Below are 24,216 nucleotides of genomic sequence, written 5' to 3' on the forward strand. Positions count from 1 at the left end.
AAGCTAGATGAGCCGAATATATCCTTGTTCAAGCTCGGTTCATTTTTTTGTCAAGCTTAATATTAAGCTTAGCCTCGGCTCATTTATCTTATGAACACGAGCCAAACGAGCTAAAATCGAGCCGAATACGAGTCGAACACAAACTGTATCGAGCCTATTTACAGCCCTACATTTCAGCATCTAGACCTTTCATTTTTTAGATCCTAATCTATAGATCACTTTGCAAATTTTCAGCCAAATTAAAGATCATTAAGGTATCAAACTAGATTAAATCAATGGACGAATTGAATTTGTCTAACTTGAACCGTTTATGCTTATAATTGTAAATTGCAGTTATAAATGCCTTAACGATCATCAATTTGGCTGAGAATTTACATAAGTAATCTACTCACATAGACCTAAGAACTGAATTGTTGAGATCTCAATATGTGATCGAGAAGTGAATCTAATAAGTGATCTCTTAAAATGACCAAAAAAAAAAATGATCCCTCATTAGAAGGGCCCTATATATATAGACCCGTTCTGAGGCGGACGTCCGCAGTGCCGTAAAAGTGCAGACGTCCATGCTTTCGCAACGATTAGGCGTCAACAGTAGCGTGACTCTTGCCTGATGGAGGCTAGGCCTTGATCTTAGCGGTGGGCTCCACAGGCATGTGGGTCTACTGCCAACGGTCAAATTTTTGTTCTAAATTTTTATTCTATTTGACATAGAGGTTAGAAAACCAGACTCCTTCGATATCCGACCCAAAATGTTCTGGTTCTAGTTGAAATTAAAGATCCAAGCTACTAACAAAAATAAAATATTTCATATATATATATATATATATATATATATATCTTTACTACTATAAAGTCAAGCCCTCTTTTGGTGTCAAAGGTTTCACCAAATCTATACTATTATTAAGAGGAAGAGGCTTTGTTAGCCAAAATCAAAATTTTTGACAAAAATGACCCTAAAACATTAAAATACTTTGAGAATTAATTAAATCACAAGGGCCATTATATTTTGCAAATCATATACTTTGCAAATTATATTTTTATTAACAAAAATAAATCCCACAAATTTCACTTTTTTCTCCCACTAGCCTCTCTCTCTGCAATAACTGTTTTCATCCATTCTTTTTTTTTTCTTTTTTCTGATAAGAAAAACTCTGCATGTGTAGACAAATGCTAGTTTTCAATTGTCCAAAACACCAAAGTAGAAAAAAAAATCTCAAAGATATAAAAATATAGTTTCAATGGGCATGCCCGTAAAACTCTACGGAAACACTAACATCAAACCACATGCACGATCTCAAAGAAATTGGACGTTGTGGGAGTTTCATCCCTATCAGTTTATCAAAAGAAAAGACGCAATGCAGAAAGAGGCAACAAGAAAAATCAAACCTAGATGGAGCAATAGAGGAAAATCAAATTCGGGTATGAAAATCCTTATTTGGTACAAAATTTGAAAGATTACATTCGGGTGAGCCTAATTGTTCATTGGATGATGATAGGGTTTCGTTTTTCATTACTTTAGGTTCTAATTGTTTTTTTTTTTCTTCTCTGTGCTTTTAGATTTTAAGGGATCTTGAACATATGAGGAATTTCTGTATAACGTCTCCAGGTATGTTTTGGTTTTTTTCCTTCTACATTCAACTGATTCTGAACTGATTTTGGTCTCTGTCTTCTTTTTCTTTTTCATTTGATAGTTTTTCAACCGATCAACTCAACCAAATTGTGCAAGAACTACAATAAAAAGGTTTGAAGACTAACACTGACTATTTCTCTTCTTTACGTGTATGTGTAATGTATTCGTTACTTTTAGGATTTGGGTAATTTGAGGGATGATCCTGGTAATTTGAATGTGGTGTGAAGTATGGGTTTTGGATTTAGCATGCTCAGTTCTTCTGTCAAATTGGTTTTCCAATAATTGATGAACAATGGTGGCGATAGGCCATTCACTTGAATAGGTCCTCGCTTTTGAGTGAGTGAGCATAAGCACATTATTTATTGATGGAGGGTTTTCGTTAGTTTGCTTTTAGTGATTCATGCTATAATTTCAATTGATGTTAAGATTATCACCATTCCATTTTCAATCCAGGTTTTGTAATTGGTAAATTTATGCTCTTCAATTGTTTCTCAACTATTTGAAGTTTTCAATATTCTGTGTAATTAAGATATGACCTTCAGTGACATTTACTTCATTTGTTTTGGTCCCTGTAAAGTATTTGATCGAACTTGAAAGGAAAACGTGAAGACCATGTATGTTGAATAGTTTCAGTCTCAAATGCATGTGTTCTATATTCCATGGATTCTTACTTTTTGTGTTGGTTTTCATTGTTACTTAGATGAATGAATTATTGTTAGTGATTGTTCATTCCATGTCTATGATTGTACGTGAGAGTTTCTAAGATCGTTGCATAATTTGATGATTAGAAGGGTGGTGTCTTTCATTACAGAATGTTATTGTAGTAAACTGCTTCAAATGTTCCAGGTAACACTTTATTTATTTTTTTTTTTTTGCGCACATGTTTGTTTTCTTTGTTTCTTTGTCTCTGTCTATTTCTACTTCTTTATGCATCTTTCTTTTTTGAAGTTCTTGCATAATTTGGTTGAGTTGATACTTCTGTTTCTAATGGCCGGGTTGATAGTTCACTATCAAATCATTTTACTTTTAGCCGTTTCTGTAATCTACTGTGTTCGTTTTTCTTTCTTTTCTCTTTTTGGTTTAGGACCGTTGATATCATAATCTTGGTGGAAGCTTTGAGTTACTTTCTTGGTGACTTCCAGAAACATGTATTCACATGTAGTAAAGGGATCATTCACTTCTTCTACAGTTGCCTTTGCTTTTTAGTTTTTGCATTCACTTATTTTCTTAGCATTAGATTCTTATATAATTTATCAGTGTTTTCTACTTTTTTTTTTTTCCAAGCACATTCCATTTAAAAAAAAAAAAAAATTGATATAACATCAATGTATGCTCAAATGGAATGATCTCACGTACGCGGTACAAATGGAATCATCTCTCTCACGCGCGAGCGCAGCCTTTCGCACACACATAGCCCGTGCAGGAAGGTTAGTATAAATAGAGGGAGGATCAAGAGATTATGTCTTTAAACTCTTAAAGTGAGGATGTTCTTATTTTTTAGGATGAATTTTAATATCACAACCACTCATTCTTTAATTACCTACATATATATGAAGCTTACAAAAAATTAGCCAAATCATAAAATTTTTAACCATTTGATTAGCACAGTTACCATTCTAATTTTATCTGACAGACTACATTTGTTATTATGGATGTGTTTGATTTTTTGTAAACATAATTTTTGCATAAGAATCTAAAGGATCAACCGTTAAAATTATTGAATTAAATCATATTCTCAAATTCTTAAAGTAAGGATGCCCTCTCTTGATCTTATATATATATATATATATATATATATATATATATTACTTTAAATCAATATGTTCCGGATTGCCCGGTGTGCAGTTGCACACAGAAAAAGACTTCAAGTTAAGGGTGTTGGGAGTGTTGTGGTCAATGAAGAGTACCATGACAATGCGATATGTTGAAGAGTACCATGGCAATGCGATATGTAGCGCAATGGTAGAGAGAACAGAACAGAATAACATGTAGAACATTATACTACTTTTCACTAACCATTTATTATATAAAAAGAAAGACATCCAAACTATTGCAAATTCTTCTTTTTGCACAAGTCTCGAAATTCCATAACCAAATTATTCTTTTTCCATATGACATGGATGATATACAGAAACTCTTATAATTAAGATAAGAACAAGCAAAGTAAAACTGCTCTAGTGCTCCATGCGGATGATGCACCGGATGCCCTGTCCTGCCAGCATGTACTCAAATGCCTTGTTGATCTCAGAGAAAGGAACAGAGTGAGTGATAAATTTGTCCACTTCCAGCTCCTGCAGACCAAAATAATTTGCATGTCAAATTAATGTTTTCTACATTTATCTAAGATCCCATCAGAGCCTTCATGAAGCGGGATGCTAGAATGGAGGGCCGAAAAAAAAAAGTGTGATTACCTTGTTCATGTACTTCTCCACAACACCAGGTAGATCGGTGCGGGGCTTGTAGTTACCATAGAAAGTACCCTTGAGAGTCCTCTCATTCAAGAAGTTCACCGGATGGGTTTTGAACTCGTCATCTTTGTTTGGCACTCCAACAAGTACAGCAACTCCCCATCCCTTAAATTGGAAAAAAGAAAATAAGTTACAATGTTAAACTTCAAGAACAACCGATCAACAAGAACACGGAAACCTGAGGTAGATGCTTACATCATGAACACATTCAAAGGCAGATATCATAGCCTGGATGCTTCCAGTGCACTCAACACTCCGATCAACTCCACCATTGGTCATCTCAGCAATCACCTTTATGTCAAAACTCAAATGTTAGTCTCTCTTAAACCGTAATTTCCATGACTTTATGTATTTTGATTCAGTAGAACCAGTAGCATGAACATATTGTTGCAGACTAGAAACTCTTCAAGTCAAGTCCTCAACAGGAGTGCAATAAAATCACAAAATACACATTCTGAAGTCAAGTGCAAAAGGATAACTGAGTAGTGCCAAGTGTGAACCGAGAAATGAGACAAATGGAACTGTTGGGCTATCTAATCAACTAGCAGGAAATACAAACTTAAACAAAATTGTGTGTACTCACCTCCTGAACAGGTTTGTTATGATCTTTTGGATTCACAAATTCATTCACCCCAAACTTCTTAGCTGTCAGAAAAATGACAAATTGTAAATGAACATTCTTTTAACATGATATGAAGCAGAGTCCTGAACATGAGCAGGCAATGTCTATACCTTCCTCAAATCGGTTGGAGTTCAGATCAACTCCGATGATCCTTGAAGCCCCAGAAACCCGTGCACCTTCCGCAGCCTAAATTGCAACAAAAAGATCATCAGAATAGTTCTAATTAGCTGAAAAATGGGATAAAGAAGAAATAAGAATAACTTACAGCAAGACCAACAGCACCCAATCCGAAAATGGCAACAGATGAACCCTTTTTCGGCTTTGCAACATTTACAGTTGCACCAAAACCTTTAGGCACGTATAAAACCGATTCATTACTAAGAAATACAGGTAAAGAAACCAGTGATATATGTTCTACAGTCACGATTAAATGTGATAAGTTTGTCAGCCGAACCTGTACAAATTCCGCAACTAAGAACACAAACTTTGTCAAGAGGCGCTGCAGGGTTGATCTTCGCAACAGAACCAACATGTGAAACAGTGTATTCACTGAATGTAGAGGTACCAACAAAGTGATAAATTGGCTTTCCATCCTTGGAAAACCTGCTCTTGCCATCATTGAGCATAGTACCCCTGTCGGTATTAATCCTTAGGAGATCACACATGTTGCTTTCCTCTGACTTACAATGTGTGCACTCCTTGCATTCTCCAGTGAACACCGGGAGGACATGGTCTCCCGGTTTGAGTTCAGTTACACCCTCACCTACGCTTTCCACGATTCTAAACAAAAAATCCCAAGGAAAAGTAAATATACTGTATGAAAGGGGACTAGAAGCATAGTAATAATTTTCCTGTTACAAAATAGCTTTAAGATTCAAAGATACACATACCCTCCAGCTTCATGACCAAAAATCCGAGGGAACAGTGGATGTTGTCCCTGTGACACAACAGAATTGTTTCAGTTCCAACTTCCAACATATGACATCTATAATCTTCAAGGCTAGAATTGCATGTATGATCTACAGAAGAGTTTTATCTTCCTTTTTTATTTTTAATTTGGGGGAAGCATTAAATTCATCAACAATATTAGATAAATAGTGATATATTGAAGATTGAAAAAAACAGAACAACTTCACTGATGGATTCCAAGATATGAAACTAAACACTATGCTGGTACTCATACTGAGAATTCCGTTCAATTTGCCTAGTTCAAACAATGATGGACAAAGCTTTAATAAGTTTAAGGTTTACCTTTGCTTCCCAGAAGTATACATCAGTGTGGCATAGAGCCGTAAAGAGGATCTTCAAGCGCACTTCATGTTTCTGGGGTGGTGCCACCTCCACTTCCTCAATAACCAGCGGCTTCCCAGCTTCCCAGGCCACCGCAGCTACAATCCACATATGGCATCATCAATTAGCAACAATTATATAGTCAAAATCAGCGTTCTCACAAGAGGAACTAACTACAAAGAAAAAAGAAAAGATAAAAGGTATCACAACTCAGAAACAGAGAAGTGAGAGAACCCAACAAAGGGGGTGGGGTGCCTCCAAAAACAACATGATCAGATTTCTGATAAACCAAACCATCCCCCTCTCCCCCCCCCCCCCCAAAAAAAAAAAATGGTCAGACAAACCAATTTCCATTATCGGAAACCAAAAGCACAAACGGGAGCATCAAACAGAAGGGTTTAGCAAGAAACAACGATCAAAGTGTGTCACAGGTTTTACCTTTGCACTTGATCACCTTGCCAGCAGTGTTGGACATGGTTGAAATGTTTGTCTGTTTTTGAGAGTAAAGAGTTGAAAGACTGTTTTGGATGAGGAAATGGAAACTGTGAGTAGCGGAATTTATAGTACGTGTGACTGTGAGAGGGAGCCAACAAAACCGCTTAAGCCGTATGTACGAGAATACCATTTTCGTTTGAGGTAATTACAGCCTGGGAGAATGCAAATGTCAAAATGAAATTTTGTGATTCTGTGGAAAGTCGAAACCAGTTTTGGTATTACAATTACGAGTGTACTTGACTACTTGTTAAACAGGAGAAGGTTTTGGTTCTTCCAGCGGCGCCTTTGTTTCTCAGCCACTGCCACGTGGCCTTTTTTTTTTTTTATTTTTTATTTTTTTTTTTTTTATTGAATGTATGACAAAAGTTATATCTTTATTTTGTGAATGCAAGGCAAATAGAAATAAAAAAGTGAAAGAAAAAAATTTATCAAAGTGAATTTCAGTCCAATTAGCTACAATTACAAACTTATCAAAATCACAACACCTATTAGGGATTGTAGTCATTGTACCATGACAAAGCGCAAGACTAAAACTAAACACCCTCACTCGAAAAACGAGAGATCAACATGTCAATTGATCGAAATGATGCAGATCACACAATTAGTTGAGCCAAATTGACCAAATAACAACAATAACCTAGACATGTGGCCACAATAATAAACTATTGGGTGACTCGTTCCAAAATCTTCTCATCACAACAATACAAGCTAATACAAACGTGCACGACTTTAAGCTGACATAGAACTGAATCCTAGTGACACCAGACAAGTCACCCAACTCTAGACACCCGCCGAAATTCATGACAAGAACCCTGACTCAAAAGATCATGAATTTATTTGAGATTTGAAAGTAAAACCAAAAACTAACACCAAATAAAAAGTAAATAATAAAACCAAACACCAACAATGCAACGTGATTGAGCTAGAGAACTAAGACCATATGAACAGTAGACCTAGTATATTCAAATCTGCATCCAACCTAGAAGACCAAAGGACCCCACAATAGCAGGTGCACTAAAGCAAGTTCACCCGTTGGGTCACTAGGTCAAATATTGTTCACTATTTTTATATGTTTATTTTTGCTCTTTGGATCACTGGCTAAATTTTCAAACTAACCTGGGTCACTCTGAGTCACTTGTTAGGTCAGTTTTGTGACCTACAAACTGACCTAGAGTGACTCAAGTCAGTTTGTAAGTCACGAAACTGACACAGTGACCCAGATGGTGGAAATAAACATAAAAAAGTAAGAATCTGACCCAGAGACCCAACAGATGAACTTGCTATAACTGCAACACACCACTATCCTAAGGCCAAGTGAACAATCTAATGATAGACCTAGTCACTACTTCGAGCAAGAACCTCCCCCTACCCCTCATCAAATCCAAGGGAAGTTTGACACCAAGCTAATGACTGTATAACCATGACCCGACCAAACAGCCACCTATTCCTATTGTGTCTCCACCTACCTCCATCCAATCACCAAATCCAACAAGAAAACATTTCAATTTTAGCAAAAGATCAGCAAGGCTCCTAAAGCCACCAAGAAGGGGCACTCGTACGCATTAGTAAGGCCTGCATTGCCACTACTGTCACATGACATCCATGACAGCGAAACTCTAGTGAGAGCTCACAGTGCTCACCATTGAAGCACCCAACTTTATATACTTGACGGAAGTCACAAGGTCCTCAAGCTTGTTCTTACTCTCTCGACTTCGGTGGTGAGCATTGTAAGTTCTAGCTCCAGTTACAAAAGTCTAGAGTTCAGGCTACGTTTGGGAAAGCTTATAAGTAGTTTAAATTAAAAGAAATTGGCAGTAACGTGTTTGATAAAACTGAAAATAGCTACTTTATTTTCTTTTAAAGTCAGAGCTCTTTTAGAGCCAAAAGCAGAATCTCACTTAACCTAACTTATAGAAGTGACTTATTTTTTACTGTAGCACTTTTAGTTTCAAGTTAAGCAAAACACTTTCCCGCTGTTTTTAGTACTATTAACATTTTTTTTTTAAATCTAGTTTACCAAATACTTAACTATTTTACTTAAAGTCACTTATTCTCATATCACAGCATAAGCCATCTTATTTTATAAGCACAGTTGTACGAAACTGGCGCTCAATCTATTTACTTCTATTGATTCTAAATAAATAACTTTTGTTTTCGAATGTGCAACGAATTACTAATTATAGCTGAAATACATAGGTAATAACTTTTTCTATAACGCTTATGAAAATGAGTTAATATGTGTAATTTTACTCATTTGAATAACTGACATCTTCCAAGCAAATCAAATGACGAATCTTTTCAGGAGTTCAATTGATTCTATAGTAAGAGTTGTGTTCAACTGCCCTTTGGATTTAGATCCAAAAGTAGAGAACAATGAAGCAATTGAAATTAATTTATCGGCTAATTTCGTTTTATCTCACTAACATTTACAACTTAAATCAGTTACGTCATGCACTTCTAATTTCATCACATATACCACTTACTCTCTAATTTTAATTGAATCTTATCCAATCATCATATTTCGGTCAATTTCCATTTAGATACGTGACTTTAGTGGGTTTTCTTGTATGACGATGATTCACTAACGTTACATGCATAATTATATCGTAAGAAATGAGAATTTCAGATTGTATCACAAATAGTTGACAAAAAAAACTAAAAGATGGACAAAATTAATTGAAATTAGTAAGTACAGGAGCATCCGTGATGAGATTAAAAGAGCAAAGCTACAAATAATTTAGGTAAAATTTATAAAGGTAAAATGGAATTTACCCTTAATTTATTTGCTTCAGTGTTTTCCTCTGTTGAATTTCTTCTCTCTTTTTTTTGGCCAATTTTTTCTATTGAATTTAGATCCAATAAATTGAGCACTATTTAACTAAGATATCAATTAACTACACCTTCAAATAGAGTTTGCAGCTGAGATTGTGGCCCCTGGGTTAAATTATATATTATGTTTGCAAAGTGAATAACTCGAAACCAGCCCCATATCACGAGGGAGTAGGGACGGTCCCAAACGGCCAAACATTTTCCTTCTCTTTTGATTTGTCTACGTCGGTGAAAGGAATAGTCCTTCAGATCTAAAACCAGCAGAATCAAGTAACACCTAACGAAAACCATCAACAGTCTGAATTGCTTGTTTCTTGTTCAAATTCCATTAAAATCAATTGGCTCTTTATTTTACAAAATAGACAAAACCACTATTTATTCAATTATACTAATGACAAGAGGGACAAGAGGGATTGTAAGCAACAAGACTTTTGCACTAGGACTTTTCTAGATATTTTGTGAGGTCGATCATTTGATCCAATTAATCTCACCAAGTTGTCTACTTGTGTTTATTTATGCAAGGCCTAGTTTTCCTTCTTGTGTAACAGTTTTTTAACATATCGGATCTTGTTAATTGCCAAAAAAATTAATCTCACCAAGTCTCAATGGTGACAGCATCTTTTAGATCAGTATCCAAATCTATCTTTATCATACAGCAAAAGGCATCAGGATAACAATCAAATAGTCATGAAGCCATGCTGGAGCATGTGAAGCTTAGGTGTAATTAACAACTAATTTTAAGTATAAGTTATAACTCCCCAAATGTTTGACTCATAACAAAAATATAATAGAAGCAACTTGGATAATAGTTGTTTCTCCCTCAGAAATGGTTACAGAGGACCTGGTTTTGGGTGAGTTTCCCGGTGGGGCAATCGTTTTCCATCCGACGGTGGCGCTACAAGCAGTTATAGTGCCTTGGCTTTCATCTATAGATTATGTTGCACTTTCAAAATTAAATTACTATGTGCAATTTCGCTCGCATTTAAATATAGTAAATATTTATTTGTTAAAATTAAAATAATTACATATGTAAAAAAAGATAAATAGTCAAATTATCCCTAACTTTTCTCATAAGTGTTGATTTAACCCCGACATTTCAATTTTAATTATTTACACCTTTCATTTTCTAAATTTTGCTTATTTACACCACACTGATAACTTTAATACTTTTCATCAAACTTTTCCGTTAACATGACCTCACGTGCTAGACAATTTTGTTTTTCCAATTGTCACGCTAAAAACAAAAAAATCAAGATGTGAGGTTTAACTCTAGCTGAGAGACATCTCCAATCAGTTATATATTGATTTCTATAATCCAATTTACGGGGGTTCATAATTCAAACCCAAATTGACAAATTCCACAACACACTAAACAAATTTGTCATTGCTATCTTACCAACCAATTGGATCCACCAAGGTTATTATCTATTTTCGTTATCTGCTTTCTGGGTTGCTTTTGCAATATTAGAGTTCAATATGATCCATTGATATTCCGAATAAAAGTTTAATCTTAACGATGGGTTTTGTGTAAAAATCTCATATTTAGGTAGGGGAGATCATGTACAATGATGTATCTTAGTAGGTATGGAAAGGCTAGGAAAGTATATAATAATCTTGGTGAATCCAATTGGTTGGAACTTTGGAAGATAGTAATTGGTTTCTTTGTCATGATGTGGGGATTTCTTAGCGTCACGTCACGGTGATTATCAGTGTGCCATCACTAAATATATACATGGAATTGTAGAACATACATAGATTATCTACTAGATACATCATTGAACATGATGTTACCTACTGAATAAATCCTCCCAATCTAAATATGAGGTTTTTACACAAAACCCATCGTGACGATTGAACTTTTGTTTGGAAAGACAATAATGTCTAACATGTGAGGTCAAGTTAACAGAAAAACTAAATGGAGAATTTTAAAGTTGACGGTAATGTGTAAATTGACAACAATTAAAAAAGTGAGAGTGTAAATAATCAAAATTAAAATGTCAGGAAGTAAATCAACATCCATGAGAAAAATCGGGAGTAAATTAGCTATTTTACCTAAAAAAAATTATAGAGGGAAAAATTTGAAATAATTATGTCGATGTAAGCATCCTCTTTTGATAGCATCTAGTAATTTAAAGTAGATTTGATTGGATATTTCTTTTTCTATTGAGAAAGTCTTGTGTGGGGCAGCCGCACTACGTGGCGGTGCGGCTGTCCAATCAGTGCCCAGTAGGGGATATTTTAGGTATTGCACTTTTAAAAAGCAGAGGTATTTTCGGAATAAGGTAAAAAAATTCTGAAGTGTGATTGGTCAGGCGTACCACGTGTCTGGTACACCTGACGTACGCAAGAATTTTTCTTTTCTATCCGTGGAAATTTTTTGATTGGATACTTTAGTCTATTCCAGCGATGGTTTTGACCAAAATGTAAAACCAGGGACTAAATTCCCGCAACTGTAATCAAAGGAATGGTTTTGGTTTGGCTTCTGGTATTACATGTTGTAATTGTTTAAAAAGCTATTCTAATACAAACTGTACAATAAAGCGTAATAGCAGTATCATTAGTCCATTAGTTTAATCCAGCCTTTAAGGGTATATGTTTTTTTTTTTTTTTTTTGATGACAGCCTTTAAGGGTATATATACCCAAAGAAGTTGGCTTTATTTTCCGCCAGAACAAAAACACAAAGGGTTCTTATCACAAGTCTGTCAGATACTACAAAGCTATATTCAGAGTTTCAATCTCAGGTTCTTAGCTGCATTACTTGGGTTTTTACTTTTTAGTGAAGAAAAGAAGGAAGAATGTCCGGTACTGAAGGAAAGGTCATATGCTGCAGAGGTATATAAATATATAATCATCATAAGAAATATTTTTAGTTCATATGGGTATGATCTTGCAATTTCTAGTTCTTAGTTTTATGAAGTAAAGAGTTAATCTTTCTTTTGTTGGTGTAGCTGCTGTGGCATGGGAAGCAGGGAAGCCATTAGTGATTGAAGAAGTAGAGGTAGCACCTCCTCAGGCCAATGAAGTTCGTGTCAAGATTCTTTATACCTCCTTGTGTCATACTGATGTCTACTTCTGGGAAGCCAAGGTACATTTTTTAATTTTATTTTACCTAATTTGAAAAGACAACAACGGAAGAAAGAACAAAACGATTTCTCTTTGTCATATAGTCTAACATATTGTGCTGTCGGTCACTTGTCAATCTGGGTGATCAATTATGAGAATCATATTGAAAATGTATGGTTGAGATTCAGAGTCTGATAACATGACGTGTGTGATAATATATGATGGAGAAAGACTACTCGTATATATAGTACACTAAATCTAAACTTGGTTTTCTATATTGCAGGGGCAAAACCCTTTATTTCCAAGGATTTACGGCCATGAGGCAGGAGGGTATGTAGATTTCTACCTACTTGTTATCAGTTTAATATACAGAACATGGAACATTATGCATGAACTACGTCCATTTCAATCATAACTTATGAGGGTTTACTATGGTGTTCAATTTGTCAACATTTAGGATTGTGGAGAGTGTTGGTGAAGGAGTGACTGATCTCAAACCGGGAGATCATGTGCTCCCGGTGTTCACTGGGGAATGCCAGGATTGTGCTCACTGTAAATCAGAAGAGAGCAACATGTGTGACCTCCTCAGGATAAACACAGACAGGGGCGTGATGCTTAATGATGGACAATCGAGGTTTTCGATTAAGGGCAAACCTATATACCACTTTGTTGGGACTTCAACGTTTAGTGAGTACACTGTGATTCATGTTGGCTGCCTTGCCAAGATCAACCCCAAAGCTCCTCTAGACAAAGTTTGTGTCCTCAGTTGTGGAATCTCAACTGGTATGGAGCTCAATTATTTAGTGCCAACTTATATGACTATATTGTACATTGTAGCTTAATGTTCCTAATTGAGATCAATGTTAATATATTTTGGATATATATTCAGGTTTGGGAGCTACTCTTAATGTTGCAAAACCGAAAAAGGGCTCAACAGTGGCTGTATTTGGATTGGGAGCTGTAGGCCTTGCAGTGAGTTTCTTTATCTTTTTGCTTTATTCCATATTGACACTTTCACTTATGTATGATGAAATCTGTACATGGTCGATTTAAATTTTCTTTCCGTCTTCAGGCTGCTGAAGGAGCTAGGATGGCTGGGGCTTCAAGAATTATTGGTGTTGATTTGAATTCCAGCAGATTTGAAGAAGGTCAGATATCTATACATTTCCCTAAAGAAAATCATTACCGTTGTTTCTTCTTTTTTCTCTTGGTTGGTACTGCGGCATTTCTGAATTTTGATTTGGTTGTTGGCAGCTAAAAAGTTTGGTATTACCGAATTTGTGAACCCAAAAGACCACAAAAAACCAGTTCAAGAGGTTTGTTGCTAACTTGCTAGACTTGTTTTGTTATTCCTTCCCTTGTTTAGGAACTATCCATAAGTAAAAGGCTTTTGTTATGAATTCCTTATTAGGTGATTGCTGAGCTGACGGATGGAGGAGTTGATCGAAGCATTGAATGCACTGGAAATATTCAAGCCATGATATCTGCATTTGAATGTGTCCATGATGTATGTTCTTTACCATTTCGTGTCCATTTCTGGATTAATCACAGGAATTTGGCCCATATTATATTCGGTGCTGATGACTAAACACAAAACTGTTTTCTTGTTCCAGGGTTGGGGTGTTGCTGTTCTTGTGGGAGTGCCACACAAAGATGCTGTCTTCCAGACTCATCCAGTGAACTTCCTGAATGAGAGGACTCTCAAGGGTACCTTCTTCGGAAACTACAAACCACGGACCGACATACCCTCTGTTGTGGAGAAATACATGAACAAGGTCAGCTATCTTGCAGAAGCTAAAAGTTTCTTTTATTTTTTGGTTTCATTAATGTACTCATCAATCAATTTAAACTCGATGTTCCAGGAACTGGAGCTAGACAAATTCATCACCCATCAAGTCCCATTCTCAGAGATCAACAAGGCATTTGACTACATGCTTAAAGGGGAAGGTCTTCGTTGCATAATTAACATGGAGGGGTGAAAATTTTATACCTTTGATGTTGTTTGTGACCGTACATTCTGATTTTCCATTTTGTCTCTGTCTTTCTATTTTGTCTACTTTGTCGAGTTTGGTTTGCATGTAATGCAAGAATGTATGTCCAACTGCTTCTGTAATCCTGTGAAGATATGACTATCAATAACTATTCAGTCAAAAGATTAGCCTTTCAAAAGTGTGTACTGCATTACTTCCAAAGCTTATCTTCTCTATAATTTGAGCTAGCAGACAGAGGGCAAGATCTCTATTTTAGTAAAACCAGAAAGAGGAGCTTTTTAAACAACTCAAAGCCAGAGGTGTGCTTCCCGTCTTGAATCAATTGCAAGTACTTGCAATTTTGCAAATTTTAGCCAGACTTTTGTACTAGAGACCTTCATAAACACCAAGTTTATTCACGCCTTCACGGAATGGTTCTCGATCAAAACCGCATACTCTCTATATCTTGGAAAATAAAAACAAGACCCAGAAACGAGGATACACAAAAAGTTGGTCTAAAACTCAAACCCGAGTGAATTTCAAGCACCCAGAAACCGCGGTGGAGACTTCCTCTGCTTTGGCTAGTCAGCCAGAACAGTTCTCCAAGTGATGGCTGGAAATAATATGTTCAGGTACTTTAGACCATGCAGGGTTGGAGGTTGAATTTTGAATTTTCATTTTATAAACAATTATTTAATAGTTGAAATGTAGCATTATAAAGGTTTGTATAAAAAATCAAAACCATCAGCCCTAAAATCAAAACCAACGGCGAACTCAAACCCCACAATATGTCCAAATCCATGCTCAGTTTCGAATTCAAAGCCTACCTTCCGTGAAGGCATCACCGACGACGTCAACTCCCACAACAAGCCGGGGGAACCAGCCAAACTCAAAGATAGCCTCCAGCACCTTTGCGAATTGGTTTAATACTTAATTTGACCTTTTCACATTCATCACCATGTCCAAAGACGAAAAGAAAAACGGTTCGATTGAAAAGTAAAAGAATCAAACGCATTTTTGCTTGCCCAAAAGATTAATATTACCCGGAAAAAAAAAAAAAATTAACAATAATATACACTGAACCCTTATTTGTTCCCAACCAAGTTATGATTGACCTAGTTTTGACAAAATAGCTAAGTCTAATATTTTAACATCAAGAGTGTCATCAACCTTGACAATTCCATCCGTGCCATCGACACCAATCAGCTTGCCAGTGGCACCACGTAATGAGCCACCCATGATTTTGATCTTATCATTCTTCCTTGGTACGACTACCTCCATTTCATTTGGAAGTACAGTTACAGTATCACCATTGCCACCCGAGCCAAGAGCTACCCTACATGAGCCATCCTGAACCACATAACAATATTGTTAGTATCTCAAATTTTACAGGGGGATGGATTAGAAGCGCAATGTTAGTAGTATCTGTCTCAGTGAAGGTTCATAGATAATTTTTGAAGGGTTAACCCTCATGTTAAGTATAACTTATTTGTAGTTCAATAGTTCATAGAAATCATGAGATCCCTTAAAGAACAGGTCCAAATTTCATTGTAATTCATAAAAAACATAGATTTGTACTACGTAGAAGCACACTCCAAGGACATACCAGGAGCACTTCTCTGACAATTCCAGTAGTTTCCTCTCCAGAATTGCGTACATTGACCAGTATATCTGGCATGAACCATGGTCCTTCATTGTCCCCTCCTGCTACCAGATATTACATTAGAACTTAAACAGAGGATACAGAGCTAAGCAATTCAATCGACCAGGGCATCTGCTTAATTTTTTTTCTATCTGAGTATATATATTCCTTCCATTGCCATCTCAAAATAAAATAAAATAAATTCTGATGTGTACTGCTTTGTGAACAAAAAATAAGAGTCATATACATCCATTAGCACATAAATAGGCCTTAAAGGTTAGGATAGTAGCCAGCCTATCTCTGATTAAGCAAGGATATCATCAAGAATCTACCAACTAGTGGAATACTAACAACCAAACCCCTGTCTCTAATGTTATCATTGTTATGCCTTGTCTACAGCAGAACAGCAATTTCAAAGGAGCTTTAAGGTGCAATGAGACTATAGAAAGCCAGCCTATCTCTAAGCAAGGATATTATCAGAACACTATCAAGCAGTGGCATACGAAGAACCAAACACATCTAACACTACCTCTAGAAGTCTAGATAGATAGTAGAGCATTTCTTTATTATTATTTTACTTTCTGAGACACCGAGCCTCTGGAAGCGGCTGGATTAAGCATCCATTCACAAAAATAAATCAAAGTAACATTAGAGACTACCGACTGGTTATGAACCAAGCACCTATATGACACTACCCACAAATAGGTAATCAGAAAGCCCCAGGAAACAGGTAGCCCAACTACTAGTTCACAACAGCAAAAATTAGAGTTTATCTCAGCAGTATGCTGGTATACTAGAAAACTGGAAATCAAACCTATAACAGGAGACATCATATCCAGACCACCAGTCCCTGGTGTCATTGGCTGCCCTCCAGGAGTTCCGGGAAGATAGGATGCTGAGTTTGGTGTCATAGGCTGCCCACCGGGAGTTGACGGCAAGTATGGGCTAGGAGCATTTGCTACAACAGGGACATAAAATGAACTACAGTAAGAAGAACTGCAACATAGAATGCAAATACATTTTTGGAAAAATGTAAAGTCATTGTACCATAACCAGTACTGTCCCTTGGTGTTCCAGCTTCACTATAATTCCCACCAGGAGTGTTGGCCCAACCTGAACCAGGAGTTGGAGCTTCGTACGTCCGTGAGGGAGGACTTCCCGGCTGAAAAGAACAATATTGAAGCTACTTTACACATGTATAAATACATCTCTATGCAAACTCTGGCCTATTATGCACTGTTAACTCACCTGATACTGTGGGCTAGAACCCCAAGAACCAGGGTTTCCATCCTCCCAGCTATCCCTGATTTATCACCATCAAAGTTCAAACAAAAGCATCAGTAACAAAGCACATCTGACTTCCCAATTGTCAATCTATTAACCCTCCCTCCCTCTCTTCCCCCGCCGCTTAAAAATTACCGTGTATTTTTATCACTTATACTATTTGAAAGCATTTGGTTAAGTACATATCATGATGCATACAAAGTAAATAGAATAAGTATGTCTAGGACATAAACATCCTCCTGAGTTTATAAAGAGCATATATTGCTTATTTCATAGGGTACCTGTAACACATGTAAAATATAAAGATGCAAAAAGTGCAATATGTCTACATCCACATGTGACAGACAATTATGATTTTTTAAAATGGATATTGTTACAGATACTTCTTTCACTTTTTCCACGTAATATTTACTCATCATGGGTGGTGATTGATTGAGCTCTAGTTGACTTTTCCATTTTCAAGTCCAAAAAACCTTAGAATTAAAAATAATAATGATCCTCTAGACAACAGATAGGACTCTAGTTAGACGTTTTCATTGTGAAGTCATAACTCATTATATTTCTCCCCAGCATTCTTCTGTTGTATATGTAATTTCGTGAAATATTTTCAAACCTTCATTAGAGATCTGAAACCTAAACTTTCATATATGAATACAAGGCGGAATTTCAACCTAGCAAGTCTCACCATGTTGAGCAAAAATTATTTCAACTATTAGCCAACATTTTCACTTGAAAGAAGTAAAGAAATTTAACGTTACATAACACAAACCTTGCTGGACTCATAGGTGCATACGGATTCCATGCTCGGTCACGCATTGGAGTCCTCATGCCATCATGAATAGGCGTTGCTGCAAGAAGAAATACAAAGATGAATACAGATATGTCGGTTATTTAATACATGTCCATGTCAAATAATTTATGGCCCAAACATAATCATTATCGGAACTTCTACAAGACAAGACACTACATTTCTCAAATATTTGAACTCAAAGGTTTCAAAAACCAACCTCCAGCATCCCTCATTGGCGTCATATATGGATGGAGCGGAGTTCGAGAAGGATGAATTGGGGTCTGACTTCCCATACCATAGCTAGATGTATCACTGGAAAAAATTAGATCACAGTCAGAAACCAATAGTGAATGACTTAAAAAGACTTTAGTTAATTATAATTACCGATACGGTGTTGTAATAGCCACGTTATCAGAAATACAATTCCGGTCAACTGCAAGCATGACAAAAGAGTTATGGCCCAAAAAGATACATAAAGAATGAAGCACCCAATAAATCCCAGAGACTTGCCTGTCACAACTTTCATTTGGGACTCAAGTTCCACCCGTACACTAGTTCCCTTAACCTCAACAACGCGCCCACGGTAACCCTTATAGGCACCCTGGCGAATCTTTACTGTAGTCCCAACCAATCCATCATGCCCTCTTCCACCTCTATTTCTTCCCCCAACTGGACCATGATAAAAGTAAGATTATTACAAACTTGTTCAATAAAGTTGGCCACAAGAATAAAAGATAAAAGGAGAGTTTTCATTGAATCTCTGGAACATACAGTTATTAGGAGGGCCTCCTCTAGGAAACCTCCTGGGGGACTGGGGAATAAGAGGAGGAGCTCGAAGATGATCAAATCTAGAGTAGGAGTCACCCTACAAGTTTGATATAGGATTAGAATAACAGCATCAACAATCAAAACTAAGAGAGAAACTGGAAGAGAGAGTTCAGAAGTAAATAAAGAGCACAAAGGGTTTACATTTCTATCACCATTGGCACGTGATCCTCCTACAACACGACAAGAATGTGACTTAACACAGATAAAGCCCGCATGCTCTATGTGATGGCGATCATAAATGAATAAGACTCCTCTGTATATGTGTTCCACGGGACCTTGTTTACCCTATCATGGCAACAGCAGTGACAATATAGTCTGAGATCTACAAAATCTTGGTGCAAGGTAAACGAATGGACAAATAAGGACCTCATCTCACCTTGGAAGGACCTTCAACGACCCTCACAACATCTTTCACAGATATTGTGTTCTTAAAACAATCTTGCACACTAAGCTTTTTCTCAATCTTGCATTTGATCTCTCTTAATTTGACAAGGGCAACCTCAGGTCTCTCAGGAACTCCCTTAAGGACCTAGAGGAGAGTTGAAAATGTGAAAACACTGACCGGGAGCATCAGACAATTGTCAATTACAATCACATACCTGACATGCTTCAGTTTCAACACGTATAATTACACCAAAGCTATTATTACTGCACCAAATCAGACAAATTAAACAAAAACCTATTAAATTTATATCGTAAACTTGATAGTAATATGGACAAAAATGGATGATAAAACAGATGACATGTGAAAACAGCCAAACAACTTACTCCAGTAGCACAAGATCATGAAGTTCATAGTCCCCAATTTTGGTAATACCAGATGTCACCTCAGAACTCTCCACAACATCATCAGCAAACACACGGAGCTGGAACCAAGCAACAATCATGTCATTTGCACATTACTACTTCAGTAGAAAACTATTCCTGCAATCCAAGAGGTCCTAGATAAGGGAAATAAAGCACTTACATGTTCCTTAGTTGTATCAGATAAAATGATGAGCACATGCTGATCGACCTTGACAACCATACCAGTTGCACCTTCTTGAGTACCAGATACAACCTTCACATGATTCCCAGGTTCAAAGTACTTGCAAAGTTCTTTTTCATTTATGGCAAGAGTTTTCTGCAAAACAAAATTTACAGTAACAAGTGGTCACAACACTAATAAGTAGGAATCTTCTAACAAGCGACTTACCCAAATTATTAAACCACCAAAAAAAAGATAATGCATTCTTACTGGGAGGTCTTTCATGTCGGGTCTGATATGCACGGTCCCTTCCTCAACTTTCTCGACCCGCCCTTTCAAGTTTTTTAGGTCACCCTTGATGACAATGACTGCATCACCCTTCACAAAGTGTCCTTTCTTTCTGTTTGAAAATAAAGTTGACAGACTGGCAACATCTCCTTCCCCATTCTCCCCAGGTTTCCGAAACTTTTCCAGTTCATCAAAAGTGGGATGTATGTTTTGAGTACTAATTGATTTCATTGATACTATTTTATACAAGAAACCATCTTTAAACATCATTTTCTCAATGTTTTCAAAGTAGTCACCCGTCATTGGATCTCGTTTACGCTCCACACGAATATGCAGTTCTCTGAGCAGAGTACAAAGAACATATGAGACTAACAGAGGCAGAGGTTAATGTAAAGATTTATAATTATAAAAAACATATATACCAAAAAAAAAAAAAACTGAAAGGTTAATGCTCACATGCATTGGGTGGAAACAATTTTGTAAGGGAACTGTTATTCATACACCCCAAATTGCCATTAACAAACTTTTGCATTTTCAAATGCAATCTTTCCAAATAATGAAAGGGTAAAAACAAAATTAATGCAAAAGGGGTTTGTTAATAACAATTTGGGGAGTATTAATAACAACATCTTATTGTAAAAGGGAGATAAAAAAATTACCTAGCTTCATCAATATTCATAAAACGTGGCGGAGGCACAAACGCTTTCTTTTTCACAACTTCTCTGCCCTCCTGTATAATTAAAAAAATCACCTCAAGATTACCAGATAAATTGATAATGATACTCAAATGACTAATGGGTTCATAGGGAGGGGATGTGGGAATAACCACAAATCCGACAATCTTAGACCAGCAGCACCTCAACTGAATAAAAATTGTTGTAGACTCTATTACATATCAAAAGTACAACGATATGCAAATGACTAAAACAGATTTATAGGGAGGGGAGATGAGTAACACAAATCCGACATCCTAGGAATCATTCTAAAGGGACCACTTAAGTCGAATAAAAATGATTGTTAACTCGATTACATGTCAAAAGTAGGTAACAAACAGTACCAGTTTATTTGCAAGAGCTTGTAAATCAATTCTTGGAATTAATTTTACTGTAACTCTCTGTCGTACATTATCCACATCAACAACCTGAGACAAGAAGCTTGAAGTTAGATAGAGAAACCTGATAGTTTTAAGCAAAAATCCATTCAATACCTTGGCAAGGTCCCCTTTATATATCCCAATCTTCATTCTGACCCAAGTATCCCTAGAAATATCAATTGCCTTGCTTTCAACGGAAAGAACATCAGTCATTTCTCTAATAGGAACAAGCGCTATTTTCTGGGCAAATATATTGCGCAATCCTTTGCAAGCCTGAGAACATATCAAAGCACCAGCAAAACAAATAACTGTCAGATAAGATAAGAATTACTAAACTGAAAATATGGTCAAATATGTAAATCATCACAACTTTTGAATATAAACACACATGCATACCTCCCTCACATGGGCTTCTTTTTCCGCTTCAACATATATATAGTTCTTCAGGTGGTCAAGAGCAATAACAGACCTGATGTTCAATTCAGGTTTATCAATATACTTTTGCATTAAGCAAGCAGCTACCTCTCGTTCTTTACCAATCTGATAGACATCAACACAAAATCATTAGCATTCTATCACAACCATGTTTATCAATATCAGGGTAGGAGAAAATCATACCGCACATTTCACCATCCACAGCTTTGGGTCCAAAACAGAAGGTAAAAGAGCTTGCTGGTCCACATCAGTGGTCTCCTCAGTATCTTCTGTATGATGTTGCTTTGCATATCTTGCCTGAATTCTTCTTTCCAGAGCCTCGACATCTTCTTGCTCTTGGTCATCCATCAATGGGCGATGATGCATCCTTCTACCATCGCCCTCCTCAGGTATATCAGCTCCTCTATCAATAAAGTCTGCATAAAGACTCTTCAAAATCAAGAAAAGGAGATTGCCACATGAAGTTTTATTGAAATAATGATTCCCATCAAGCTCAAGGGTATAAGAATCGTAATACAATTCCCAAGCCAACGTTTCTACAGACCCTAAAAACAAGGACTATTCCTTGATTCAGTACAAGACCTAAACAATCAATTGAACTCTGACAATAGAAAATTAGACAAATATTTTCAAATAACTGTTTAGAGAAATTGCACGCAATGCATGGTGGTGATTGAAGTCGAGTCTCATTAGAAACTGAAGAAAAAAAAATAGTCAACTTAAACAGTACTTTTCAAATTTATCCTTATTTATAACAGGAACAAGACTATGAATTCTCGCCATGTGAGACACATCTCCATACCAGTACATAAGTGAAAGTCAGCAGCAACCCACTTGTTTATTTCCCATCTTTCCCAGTACAGGACAAGTCTCCTTTCACATAGGTATCCTTACTCATTAAAACTAAAGAAAAGGGAAGGAACAAAATTGGACATGTTTTAAGCTGCAAAATCTGTGATGACTGCTCTTTGGGCATGATTGCCTAACTTGATCAAGAACAGGAGTCGCTAAACATATCCAGAGCTATTGATGCCTACTTCAGCTCCCAGTGGAAGATGGTAAGGAGATGTTACTAAGAACTCTATAGCCTCCCAATAAAGTCATTTATTCCCATAAAACTCCGAGGAAATGCCTAATCTAGTATCCACCACATAGCCTATCTTTTACTTGTAATAAGAAAGACAAAAATCTCGGCTTGGAGCTTATAAGGAAACCTCCTACAAGGTCAAGTGTAGTGTGGCAATGACAATCATTAACGAAACTGAGGGCTTACGAATCACAATTTTGGGTCTTAACTAGAATCTCCAGAACACTATCTCACTATCAATTCTTAACCCAGAACAGAACACTGTCAAACGAGCCTTAGGTGCCAGAATCGACCCTTCTTCAGAACCCCCAATAAATTCATAATGAAACGAAACCAACAATACAGGATACAGGATACACTACCAGCCACGAATCGATTTCAATTTTCACTACCTACAAAATATGACCAATTCGACTGTGAACCTTTTATCCCTAACCAATTCCAATAGGTATCCCAAAATGTATACTAAAAAAAAAAACACAATTCCAAATAAAACGAGATTAGTAGAAACACTAGGGCAAAAGCGTACCGTCCTCGCCCTCATCCTCCTCTTCCTCCTCATCCGAATCAACCAGCGCTTCGAGATCAAGAAAATCCGCACCGGAGGGCTTCTTTTTGCTCTTCTTACGACTCCCACCGCCACGATAGGCGCCGTAATCCTCGTCCTCGTCGTCCTCCTCTTCCTCCTCGTCGTCCTCCTCCTCGGCCACGTCGTCAATGAAGCTCGACCTCCTCCGCTTCTGACCGGACCTCCGCCCTCCTCGGTCCTCCTCCTCCTCCTCCTCCTCCTCCTCCTCTTCGTCGTCGACGTCGTCTAGACCTTGGTCCGGGTCGTACTCGTCCTCGTCTGGCTCCATCTCGTCGTCGTCTTCGTCTCTGTGACGGGGCATGGTTCAATTTGGGGTTCTAGGGTTTTGCGAAGAAGGAGAGAGAGTAGAGTGGTGCTAGTGCAAATCGAGATTGTGAAATTCTACCCCAGGGGAGAGGGGAGAGGGGATCGAGTCTGCCACGCTTGGGTGGAAGAAACGCTTGTTTTTAACTAATTGGGCTTTTTAGATGTGGCCATGGGTCGGCTGGACTCTGGTTTTTGGTCCGACGTGTTGTCTTTTTTCTTTTTTTTTTCAAGGTGAATAATTTTCAAGACACGATATTATAATGCAGTTCAAAAGCATCGGCGAACCAAGGAAATTTATTTTTTATATTTTTTTTATTCAATAATGCATATTATGAGAACCATTATAATGAGGGTGAGAGGCTCTAATGAGGACATTTAAAATAAGGACTTTCTAATCAACGGTTGTGAGACCACTTGTCGATCGCATTTCGATAAATCAATCGTTAAATGTTTAGATATGGCGAGTATATAATTTCTGCAAATTTTTCTACTAAATTGAAAAATCGTTAAGACATTCATAATCGTGATTTATAGTTATG

At 36.9% G+C, this 24,216-nt stretch overlaps 3 protein-coding genes across 3 annotated transcripts; 1 reads left to right on the top strand and 2 right to left on the bottom strand.

The window, feature by feature from the left end:
- Positions 1–3,617: 3,617 nt before the first annotated feature.
- LOC133738376 (alcohol dehydrogenase-like) lies at positions 3,618–6,609 on the bottom strand. The gene is made up of 10 exons (XM_062165903.1): positions 6,449–6,609; positions 5,972–6,108; positions 5,611–5,657; positions 5,175–5,500; positions 4,986–5,068; positions 4,831–4,906; positions 4,682–4,743; positions 4,294–4,389; positions 4,042–4,203; positions 3,618–3,921 (listed from the first exon to the last, which is right to left on the bottom strand). The coding sequence occupies exons 1-10, from the start codon at positions 6,483–6,485 to the stop codon at positions 3,805–3,807; spliced, it is 1,143 nt and encodes a 380-aa protein (XP_062021887.1). The 5' UTR covers positions 6,486–6,609; the 3' UTR covers positions 3,618–3,804.
- Positions 6,610–11,988: 5,379 nt separating this feature from the next.
- On the top strand, positions 11,989–14,567 carry LOC133736267 (alcohol dehydrogenase). The gene is made up of 10 exons (XM_062163704.1): positions 11,989–12,167; positions 12,284–12,420; positions 12,682–12,728; positions 12,856–13,181; positions 13,288–13,370; positions 13,471–13,546; positions 13,653–13,714; positions 13,810–13,905; positions 14,012–14,173; positions 14,261–14,567. The coding sequence occupies exons 1-10, from the start codon at positions 12,131–12,133 to the stop codon at positions 14,375–14,377; spliced, it is 1,143 nt and encodes a 380-aa protein (XP_062019688.1). The 5' UTR covers positions 11,989–12,130; the 3' UTR covers positions 14,378–14,567.
- Positions 14,568–15,357: 790 nt separating this feature from the next.
- On the bottom strand, positions 15,358–23,816 carry LOC133736437 (putative transcription elongation factor SPT5 homolog 1). The gene is made up of 22 exons (XM_062163923.1): positions 23,312–23,816; positions 21,879–22,111; positions 21,657–21,800; positions 21,375–21,533; positions 21,225–21,308; positions 20,827–20,897; positions 20,150–20,507; positions 19,880–20,035; positions 19,681–19,778; positions 19,512–19,560; positions 19,289–19,441; positions 19,054–19,197; positions 18,856–18,949; positions 18,595–18,753; positions 18,469–18,517; positions 18,302–18,396; positions 18,064–18,142; positions 17,259–17,313; positions 17,058–17,172; positions 16,825–16,968; positions 15,975–16,072; positions 15,358–15,718 (listed from the first exon to the last, which is right to left on the bottom strand). The coding sequence occupies exons 1-22, from the start codon at positions 23,670–23,672 to the stop codon at positions 15,473–15,475; spliced, it is 3,144 nt and encodes a 1,047-aa protein (XP_062019907.1). The 5' UTR covers positions 23,673–23,816; the 3' UTR covers positions 15,358–15,472.
- Positions 23,817–24,216: the final 400 nt, after the last annotated feature.

Source organism: Rosa rugosa, chromosome 3 (assembly GCF_958449725.1).
Source record: "Rosa rugosa chromosome 3, drRosRugo1.1, whole genome shotgun sequence".
NCBI lineage: Eukaryota > Viridiplantae > Streptophyta > Magnoliopsida > Rosales > Rosaceae > Rosa > Rosa rugosa.

What these genes read in the sequence shown, in the direction of transcription:
- LOC133738376 (XM_062165903.1), bottom strand. Translation starts at nt 6,485, where the DNA reads ATGTCCAACACTGCTGGCAAGGTGATCAAGTGCAAAG. An exon ending in TTTGGTCATGAAGCTGGAGG is followed by an intron (nt 5,501 to 5,610) that starts GTATGTGTATCT and finishes TTTTTTGTTTAG; the next exon opens with AATCGTGGAAAGCGTAGGTG. An exon ending in TGGAGAAGTACATGAACAAG is followed by an intron (nt 3,922 to 4,041) that starts GTAATCACACTT and finishes TTTGGTCTGCAG; the next exon opens with GAGCTGGAAGTGGACAAATT.
- LOC133736267 (XM_062163704.1), top strand. Translation starts at nt 12,131, where the DNA reads ATGTCCGGTACTGAAGGAAAGGTCATATGCTGCAGAG. An exon ending in TTCCAGCAGATTTGAAGAAG is followed by an intron (nt 13,547 to 13,652) that starts GTCAGATATCTA and finishes GGTTGTTGGCAG; the next exon opens with CTAAAAAGTTTGGTATTACC. An exon ending in ACAAAAAACCAGTTCAAGAG is followed by an intron (nt 13,715 to 13,809) that starts GTTTGTTGCTAA and finishes ATTCCTTATTAG; the next exon opens with GTGATTGCTGAGCTGACGGA.
- LOC133736437 (XM_062163923.1), bottom strand. Translation starts at nt 23,672, where the DNA reads ATGCCCCGTCACAGAGACGAAGACGACGACGAGATGGAGCCAGACGAG. An exon ending in GCACCTATGAGTCCAGCAAG is followed by an intron (nt 17,314 to 18,063) that starts GTTTGTGTTATG and finishes GTGATAAATCAG; the next exon opens with GGATAGCTGGGAGGATGGAA. An exon ending in TATGATGTCTCCTGTTATAG is followed by an intron (nt 16,073 to 16,824) that starts GTTTGATTTCCA and finishes ATCTGGTAGCAG; the next exon opens with GAGGGGACAATGAAGGACCA.